This window comes from Solanum dulcamara, chromosome 4 (assembly GCF_947179165.1).
Source record: "Solanum dulcamara chromosome 4, daSolDulc1.2, whole genome shotgun sequence".
Classification (NCBI taxonomy): Eukaryota; Viridiplantae; Streptophyta; class Magnoliopsida; order Solanales; family Solanaceae; genus Solanum; species Solanum dulcamara.
The window spans coordinates 77,639,410-77,649,634 of record NC_077240.1 but is presented as its reverse complement, the minus strand read 5'-3'; the positions used below and the strand labels follow the sequence as shown (position 1 = coordinate 77,649,634).

The following is a 10,225-nucleotide window of genomic DNA, read 5'->3' as shown; positions in this document are numbered from 1 at the left end:
GCCTTGTGTAATTGACAAATATGATTGAGAAACTTCTCATTAACAGATTCAGGTGGCTGAGACATATACACTTCTTATGAAAATGCCCATATAGAAATGCATTATTGACATCCAATTTCCTAAGCAGCTAATCTTTAGAGACCGCAAGAGAAAGAACAACTCTCACTGTAGTATGCTTAGCAACTGGTGAGTAGGTCTCAAAATAATCCACACCAGGCTGTTGAAGGTAACATTTAGCAACCAACCAATCTTTATAACGTCCAATGCTGCCATCTGAATTATATTTAACATGAAATACCCATTTGGAGCCCACCGATTTGGCATGAGGGACAGAATGCACAAGAGACCAAGTGCCTTGACTTTGCAATGCTGAAATCTCGTCATTCATAGAAGCACACCAATTTAGATCTTTTAAAGCTTGACGAACAGTCTGAGATGAAAAATGTAGTGAGTAATTTATTAAGATTTTTCTAAAACGTATGGACTATGAAAACATTAAAGATTTTAGAGTAAACATGATTGAAGATATGTATAAAACCTAGTTGTAATGTTGGATTACTCTTAAATTAAAATTAGATTGTCATGAATTCAAAGCTATAATCTAAGAAGACGAAAAAAAACATATTTCAGGATGTGGTCTGCAAGTGATGACATACCAATATTGATTTCATTCTATAATCAACCTAATTGGACTTTTGGAATTACTGACAAACCATATTGGATCGTCAGCATCATTTCAAAGTTAGAAATAAGAACTATGTGGCATGCAAGTCATGCTAAATAAAAATGAATTTATGTTATATTCAACTTAATTATCATGTTGGATTACTTATAATCATACTAAATTATCATGATTTCAAAGCTAAAACACCAAAAGGAGAAAAAAAAAGGTATTTCCCATCGCAATTATCAAAATTCCAGTGTAAAATTAGTAGATTTTATGCGTTCAAATTTTTGAGATTAAAAAATAAAATAAATTTACCCCTTATTTTTTTTGAATATAGTTGAAATTTATCCTAAAGCTATAACTCCGTTAGGGTGAAAACAAAATATATTTTCCTAAAGGCTATAGTTATATCAGACCCAAACTTTAATGGAAAGTAAAATTGCTTAATTTGACCATAAAAGATATGGTGTATTGGATGAGACTGCTCCTCTATCACTATTAAAAAATATTATTATTTCATTGAAATTTCTGAAAAATCATTCGATGGCTTTTCCATAAATATTTTGATTGAATCAATGAGAAAAGAAAAAAAACTATTCAGTAGCTATTCCCAATATTTCAATGAGAATCTGCTATCCACCATTCTTTTTCTCATTAAGATAGTTCGATGGCAATGGAGTTGAAAAATGATGTTTAATAACACAAACTTCACATTGATTTGAACAACGGAAAAATTGCTCAATTTGAGTTTTTTTTCTCGTATTGACTCCATCACAGACTCACAGTACAAGATTTGAACTTTCTACATACTTTTAATATTTTCTTCATATGGACAACTATTACATTGTTATATACATAATAAAATATTCCATGACGTTCTTCACAGGGTATGACTTGGTATTCTACTTCACAAAATTATATTGTTAATTAACACTTTCTTCCTTATCCCCTTCTTCCTGTCTACTCTCTCTCCGTGTTAAATTATGTGATGGTGTTTAACAGAATATACAATTTATTTTTTTTAAAATGTGGCCGAAATAAAGATGTAAAGGGGAACCGATTCAGATTTATGTTGAGACATTCAACAACAAAAACCATCCATCTTGTAAGGAGAATGTTGGAGCAATATAGAGACAAAAAGAGGGAGTACTTACACATGATGTTTATTAACCTAAAAAAGACATATGATAAATTCTCTCAGGAGATCCTTTGGAGATGTTTGGAGTCTAGAGGTGTATTTGTAGCTTACATTAGGCTATTAAAGACATGTACGATGGGGATAAAACTTGGGTTAGAAAAGTGGGTGGTGACTCAAAAAAATTCCCGATCGTGATGGGACTGAACCATGGATTAACCCTTAGCATATTCATTTGTGCCTAAGTGATGAATATATATATTGATATGATGTATTAAGGGGCGGTGATGCGATGTATGTTATTTATAGATGACATAGTATTGATTGTTGAATGGTATAGAGAAGTTAATGATAATTAAATAGGAAGTTTGGAGAGAGGCCACAGAATCTAAAGGTTTTAGGTTAAGCAAGGCTAAGACAGAGTACCTAGAGTGAAAATTTAGTGATGTGACACATGAGGTAGAGGGGTGGAATGACCCAAGAGAGAAATCTGCATCTTAAGTCTATAATTTTAAGGATACTGGGCAATTGACGATGATGTTGCACACTGTACGTATTGGAGCGATGTGAGTGAAATAGAAGCTCATCTCTAGGATATTAACGTGTGATAGAAATATGTCGCCAATGATTAAAAGATAAGTTTTACAGAGTGATTGTTAGACCAACATTATTGTATGAGGCTGAGTGCTGGCTAGTCAAGAATGCCCACGTTCAAAAAGATGGCGGTAGTGAATAAGAGGATTTTCAGATTGATGGGTGGACATATTAGGAGAGATATGATTAAGAACAGTTTGATACAAGCCATGACAAGATGAGAGTGAGCTCCGTGGTGGAGAAGATGATAGAAACGAGGTTGAGATGGCACAAATGAGGAGCTGTGAGATCTATAAAGGAGTTAGGAGAGGTAGAGGTAGGCAAAACAAGAGCTGAGGGAGGGGGAAGCGTGTGTGATTTGACATGATATGAGACAACATTAGCTGACTGAGGGCATGCTCCTTGATGGAAAGGCACGGAAGTCAATGATTAGGGTAGAGAGATAGTAGAGTGTTGTCGTACTTCTAGTAGTATGATTTAGGTATCGCATAATTGTTTTCTCTAATGTGCGTTAATATATGTTGCTACACTTGCTTTATATATTGTTATTTTGACGTCTTTTTTTTTTTTTACTTTCCTGCGCCGTTAGTTGCTTTTTCTTTTTGAGCTAGCCGAGAGCCTATCGAAAATAACTTCTCTATCTTTATAGCCTACCTTTCTCATACTCCACTTATGAAATTACACCAAATATGTTATTTTTCAATTTAAAGCTCAGTTAGGAACCAAAGGAAAAAAAAGACTTGTTCCTAACAGGAAGGCAACATTAAGTTACTCAAGTTCACATAGTTGGTCATTTTCCTTATAGTAGTTTTTGGATACGTGCATTACACATATGTCTCATTTAGTTTTTTCAGATTCGTAAAAATTATTAAAATTCTATGAAAACATGTATGTTATGAGAAAATTAATGCAATGATTACAAATAAATCTGGAAAAGTGTGTCAAGAAACACCTAATGAAGGGTGTATTATAATGTTTAAAAGTAATTCTTTTACGCTATCAACTGTAAACTTAAACTTTGGTTAATAGTAGTAAACTTCCAATAAAGTCACAAATGACTAATTTTAGCCTAAATAAAAATACAAACTTACGATAATAAAAAATTCATAGACTATAAAATTTAAAAAGTTAATAAAGAGAAATATATAATAATAAATAGGTAAAAACATGCAACATACACATCCTTCTTAAGACTTTAATCATAACAATATAAATGGAAAAAGAAATACATTCTTGTCTACAACTTCTCCCATAACCGGTCAAAACTTAAGAATTTTTTTCTTCGAGTCAAACTAAAACATAAATCAAATAGTACAATAATGATAAGAGCATTTCACTACTTTAACTATAGAATGAAATGGATAACCTTGTATAGGGGGTTCATGAAACTTAAAATATAATTATATAGATAAAAATGAAGAAATATCAAAAGATATCTTAATGTTTTAAATCAAATGTATAGAGGTTATGAATATCAATGGTAACAATTGAATAGGTAATTATATATGGATTATGAAGATGAGTATTTAAAGCAAATAAAGGAGAAAAATAATAAATACATGAAAAAGAGAAAAAGATTAGTGCATATAATATTTAAGTGAATCGTGTTAATAATGAATAAAAAATAAGTGTGTTGTCACTATAATAAACTTTGCATAAATAAATATGCTAAATAGTGGAAAAGTTTCCCATATCCAGCAAACATGTCTTGTGCTTTCTTTCTCTCACTCTATCTATTCCTCTTTAGAGAAAAGATCTACATAATATGTATGCCAAAATTGAGTTACAATTTTTATATATGGAGTGAAAACCTTGTGATGTCCGCTCTTCATTTGAAAATGAAGACTTACACCAAAAATAAAAAGGTTATGGAGAAACCAAATGATTGCTCTTTACCGTCCAAATCCAAGGCAGGTTTGAAGAACTTTAACAAACGTAGGAAGGTTAAATATTGTATTATATCTTCTTGCATATATACGATTGAATAGCCAAATTATAGATGAGAACTATTTGTATTATACAAAGCATAGGACTCCTATTTCTATATACAAGAGTCAAGAGACTACCATATGGACTCCTACAACTCCTACTCCTTGTGTAGAACTCATTTTCATGGTGCACTTGATATTTAAATGTTTGACTCACATTATTGCATTAGTGAATATATGAATCTTTTGCCATTAGAGACATATATAATTAATATTGAGGAATCGAAGGAGACCACCAGCCTTTTACTTCATTTAATACAGAAATGAATGAAAAGGCAGAAGTTAAGAAAATCGAAGGGGTTTGAAAACTGAAAGACTTCACTTTTTTAAATGCATTTTAATTGAGCAATAAATGTAGATACTTGCAGATTTTTTTATAGCAAAATTAGGAAAAATTAAAAAGAAAAAAAAGAAGAAAAAGATAAAAATTAATGCAAGAGTATTTTCGTAATCCAACTTTGAACTTGGGGGTCTTCCCACTTTTAATAATAAATAAATAAATAATGATAAGATTAAATGGAATCAGTCAAAAAAAAATTCATCACCTACTACTTGATTTGAACTTTCTTTTATCCCACTAGATACGTTTATATGACTTGGTTATTCTACTTGACTAAATTTTATTATCATTGAACTTCTTCACAGGGCAACTTGACTTGGCTTTTTTCCACACTGCATGCCTTTCTTGGTCTTCTCCTTCTTGCTATATAAGAAGCAATTTGATGTTTCCTTAACACACAATTTCACCTCTAGTATTTCTTACTCTTCTCACTTCCAATTTTGTTATGACTTTTCTAAGTTATTTTATAGCTTCCCTTTTACTTGTTGGGCTGTTGATCCAAATGACAGGTCTCTCTCTTTCTCTTTTCCCCACACACATACTTACGTACATGCAGATTTAAGAAAATTCTTCGGATTCAATCTTTAAAATTTTTAGTATTGAACTCGTTATATTTTTAAAATTATGTTTTGACACAGTGGCGGAAAGTTGTGAGATAAGTCCTTCTTTTTCTCTTACTATTTTGATAGAGGAGACTGCCCACACTGAACACCAACCCTATACCGAGGGGGTTCATCCGAACCCCCTTCGACAGAAAATTATATTATTTATATATGGTTAAAATAATTTTTTATGTATATAAAATAGATGTCGAACCCCCTTCGACTAGCTTGTGTGTCTACTTATTCAGATTTTGAACCCACTTATTCAAAATCCTGGCTCCGCCACTGTAATGACATACTATATTTCTTTCAATTTTAGTAACATTTTATACATATATTTATATTCCGTGTTAAAAGTACTAAGTTCACGTGAATTGGAGATGTTTTGTATCATGCATATTTACTTATAAAAGTCCATTAAAAAAACACTACATATTTTGTATCATGCAGTAGGCCCTATTGATATGGACATAAAAAAAAAGAAGAGGTTTAATCATCTCACGCATTTGTGACATTTACAAATAATTTATTTATGGATGTATTAACCAACCATATGACGATATGTCAGTAGAAAATATAGAGAACTTTTAGTGTTTTTTTATAATCAGTACCAACTTGTTTTCATGTTATTATTATTTTGACTTTGTTTTTTGTCATAATGTAGGAGCGCAGCCTATTGGAGTATGCTATGGAAAAATTGCCAATAATTTACCATCAGATCAAGATGCCATAAACCTATACAATGCTAATGGCATTAAAAAAATGAGAATTTACTATCCAGATGCAAATGTCTTCAAAGCTCTCAAAGGAAGTAACATTGAAATAATTCTTGATGTCCCAAATCAAGATCTTGAAGCCCTAACCAATCCTACAAATGCCAATGGTTGGGTTCAAGATAATATAAGAAGTAATTTTCCAGATGTTAAATTCAAATATATAGCCGTTGGAAATGAAGTTGATCCCGGTAGTCAAAATACCCGTCAATATACACAATTTGTTCGTCCAGCAATGGAAAATATTTACAACGCGTTATCATCAGCAGGATTGCAAGATCAAATCAAGGTCTCAACCGCGACATATTCAGGGCTCTTAGCAAACACCTATCCACCAAGTGATAGTATTTTTCCCGAAGATAAAAAAAACTTTATTAATCCCATAATCGGATTTCTAGCGCAACATAACCTTCCACTCTTAGCCAATATTTACCCTTATTTTAGCCATGTTTATGACAATATCCCGCTTCCTTATGCACTTTTCAACGAACAAGGGGCAAATTCAGTAGGATATCAAAATCTTTTTGATGCCCTTGTGGATTCAATGTATTATGCTACGGAGAAACTTGGAGGACAAAATATTGAGATTATTGTATCGGAAAGTGGATGGCCTTCGGAGGGAAACCCTTCAGCAACTTTGGAAAATGCACGAACTTATTATACAAATTTGATTAATCATGTAAAAGGAGGGGCTGGAACACCCAAGAAACCTGGAAGGACCATAGAAACTTATTTGTTTGCCATGTTTGATGAAAATAATAAAAATGGAGAAATAAGTGAGCAACATTTTGGCCTCTTTTATCCTGATCAAAGGCCAAAGTATCAACTCAATTTCAATTAATGATTGCATATCTATTAATACTATATAGTTTTTATATATGAATAATAAGGAGAAATTTGTGTGTGATTCTCCTCAATTAATGATAGCATATCTAATTTCTTTGTAGTAAGAAATTGTAACACCTCTTGTGTTTTAATTTCCTTGATATCAATATGTTATATATATTTAGAATTGTCATTTTTGCTTTATTTATTCGGCTAAGATGAACCAAATCGAGTTGAGTCCAACTAAACTTGTTATAGGCTACAACAACAACAAAGACCCAGTGAAATCCCACAACGTGGGGTCTGGGGAGGGTAAAGTGTACGCAGACCTGACTCTTACCAAGGTAGGACGGCTGTTTTCGAAAGACCCTCGGCTCAGTAAAATCAAAAAAGAGGTCAGATAAGAATAAGAAGTTCAAAGCGATATGGAAAAGCAAGTAACGAAAGCAACCCAAATAAGATAGAGCAATCAAAGTAGAGAAAGTAATGGAAGTAATGAAAGTACTAGATAATGGATAATAACAGACGTCAGACCACAGGTAATTATAGTGCGCTAATACGTCTACTAATAAGGAAGAATGACAAGACTATGAACTAGCCTTCTACCCTAATGTGGGTCCTCCACACCCTTCTATCTAAGGTCATGTCCTTGGTAAGTTGTAATTGTGCCATGTCCTGTCTAATCACCTCTCCCCAATATTTTATCGGCATACCCCTACCTCTTCTAAAACCATTCATGACCAACCTCTCACACCTCCGCACTGGGGTATCTGTGTCTCTCCTCTTCACATGCCCAAACCATCTCAGTCACATTTCTTGCATCTTATCTTCCATCGAGGTCACTCCTACCTTGTCCCAAATAGCCTCATTTCTAATCCTATCACTCCTGGTATGCCCACACATCCATCTCAACATTATCATTTCAGCAACATTCATTTTTGAACGTAAGATACCTTAATTGGCCAATACTCCTCCCCGTATAACATAGCCAGTCTAACCACCACTTTGTAGAACTTGCCCTTAAGTAGTGGAGGCACCTTCTTGTCACATAGCACACCGGAAGCGAGCTTCCATTTCATCCACCCTGCCCCAATATGATGTGTGACATCATCGTCAATCTCCCCGCTGCCTTGCATAATAGACCCAAGGTACTTGAAACTACTTTTCTTTTGGATGGCCTGGTCATCAAGCCTAACTTTCGTGCCAACCTCCCGAGGTGTCTCACTGAACTTGCACTCTAAGTACTCTATCTTGGTCCTACTCAGCTTAAACCCTTTAGACTCCAAAGTCTGTCTCCAATCCTCCAGCTTAGCGTTAACTCCGCTATGAGTTTCATCGATTAAGACTATGTTGTCCGTGAAAAGCATACACCATTCAAAAATTTATGGAAGTAGGATTGCCATCTCCGTTTAATGAGGGTCTCATCTACCAATAATTTTCCATGCTCGTCCTTGATGCACTTCACTTGATCCACATCGTGTGCCCTTCTCTCCCGCGCCCTGGCTAGCATGAACAATTTCCTATCCCTATCTTTCTCTTCTAGTTCAGCGTAAATACGTTCAAAAGCTGTCATTTTTGTCGTCAAAACCGTCGACTTCGCCTCCTTCCTTGTTATCTTATAAAGTTCCCCATTCGTCCACTTATCCACCTCATCCTTTCTTTCCAACAACTTCGCATACATCATCTTCTTTACTTCCACCTTCCCTTACACTTCTCCATTCCACTACCAGTCCCCTCGATGCCGACTACGACTGCCTGTCGATACTCCCAACACTTCCCTTGCTACAACCTTAATACAATTAGCCATCCTATCCCATACACTATTTTCATCTCCGCTACTATCACAGGCCCCCATATCATTCAATTTCTCTCCCATCTCTAAGGCACTAGTCGTGGTCAAACTCCCCCATCTGATCCTAGGTCGGTCATCCCCAGACCCTCCTCTTCTTCGTCATCTTGATCCCTAAATCCATCACCAAGAGCTTATGTCGGGTTATAAGGTTGTCAATCGGGATGACCTTACAGTCTTTGCACAGACCTTTATCATCCTTCCTAAGGATTAAATAATCTATCTGAGTCTTAGTCACCAAACTACGGAAGGTTATCAAGTGGTCCTCCTTCTTCGGGAAACTCGAATTAGCTATCACCAACCCAAAAGCTCTTGCGAAATCCAAAAGTGAAAATCTAATAGCAAAACCTTCCCATTTTAATTTTTAATGACTAGTATAGATTTTATCAATGTATTATAAATAAATTATTTAAATCTCTCTATTTCAATTTATTTGTCTAATTTGGATTCGAAGAAACAGAATTTAACAAAGTAAAAAAAAGAACTTTTGAATCTTGTAGTCTTAAATTAAAGGTATGTAGAATATACCACGTATTATCTAAGGGTGTCAAATGGGCTGGGTGGCTCAATTTTTGGCCCATTAAGACCTGCCCATTAGGGGCCCAACACGGTTGGGATCGGACCGGATATCGGTCCACCCCCAAAAAAATTGGGTCGATCCAGTCTAATTTTTTGCCTGGACTGGTTAGACCGGCCCAATACAGTTAAAATTATTTTTTTAATTTTCTGAAGCCGTTGGGCCACATTTCAGAAAATGGCCGTTGGGCCCAAAGACTATATAGCCGTTGGCCTCTGAATATTGGCCAAAATGGCTTTTTTTAAAAAAAATAAAAAAAATTCTATAAATACCTACAATATTTAATCATTTTTTCCACCAACAATCATCTAATTCTGTCTCAATTTCTCAATTCTTTCTTAAAGTGATATCAATCTCTTATTATTTTTGCAATTAACAACATTAAGTGGAAGTTTTCAACTTTCAAGTGTTCAATATTTCATCAATTTTACGATTCTTTGTTTGATTCCGGCAATTTAATATAATCGTTCCTTCTTTTACTTTTATTTAGTAAATTAATTCTAGTATATTTAAATATTTAATTTTTGTGTTTATAATTTTTATTAGTTTGATTTACATAATGGATAGATTAAAATATATAGGTAAAAGTGTTAAAAATTTGTGTCCCGATGGAGGTAGTGGCAGTAAGAAAAAAGTGCTTCCGGTAGAGGTAGTACAAGTAGAAATTATTCTCGTATGCCTGAAGTACCAACCAGTGAATTTGGAGAAATAGGTGTAGGTGCAAATGATATGAATGAAAATGAATATCAAGAAACTTACGGTATAGAAGAACCAAATGAATTTGAAGTAGAAATAGAACAAGATAATAATGATGATGTGGATGTTACACCAACTAGTCCTGATATAGATATATGTAATGTTCAATCTAGAACTGT

At 34.0% G+C, this 10,225-nt stretch overlaps 1 protein-coding gene across 1 annotated transcript; it reads left to right on the top strand.

Annotated features, from left to right (window-relative positions):
- Positions 1-5,111: 5,111 nt before the first annotated feature.
- LOC129887685 (glucan endo-1,3-beta-glucosidase A-like) lies at positions 5,112-7,117 on the top strand. Its single transcript, XM_055962865.1, has 2 exons — positions 5,112-5,233; positions 5,991-7,117. Exons 1-2 carry the CDS (start codon positions 5,170-5,172, stop codon positions 6,938-6,940), a joined length of 1,014 nt encoding a protein of 337 aa, XP_055818840.1. The 5' UTR covers positions 5,112-5,169; the 3' UTR covers positions 6,941-7,117.
- Positions 7,118-10,225: the final 3,108 nt, after the last annotated feature.

What these genes read in the sequence shown, in the direction of transcription:
- LOC129887685 (XM_055962865.1), top strand. Translation starts at nt 5,170, where the DNA reads ATGACTTTTCTAAGTTATTTTATAGCTTCCCTTTTACTTGTTGGGCTG. An exon ending in GCTGTTGATCCAAATGACAG is followed by an intron (nt 5,234 to 5,990) that starts GTCTCTCTCTTT and finishes GTCATAATGTAG; the next exon opens with GAGCGCAGCCTATTGGAGTA.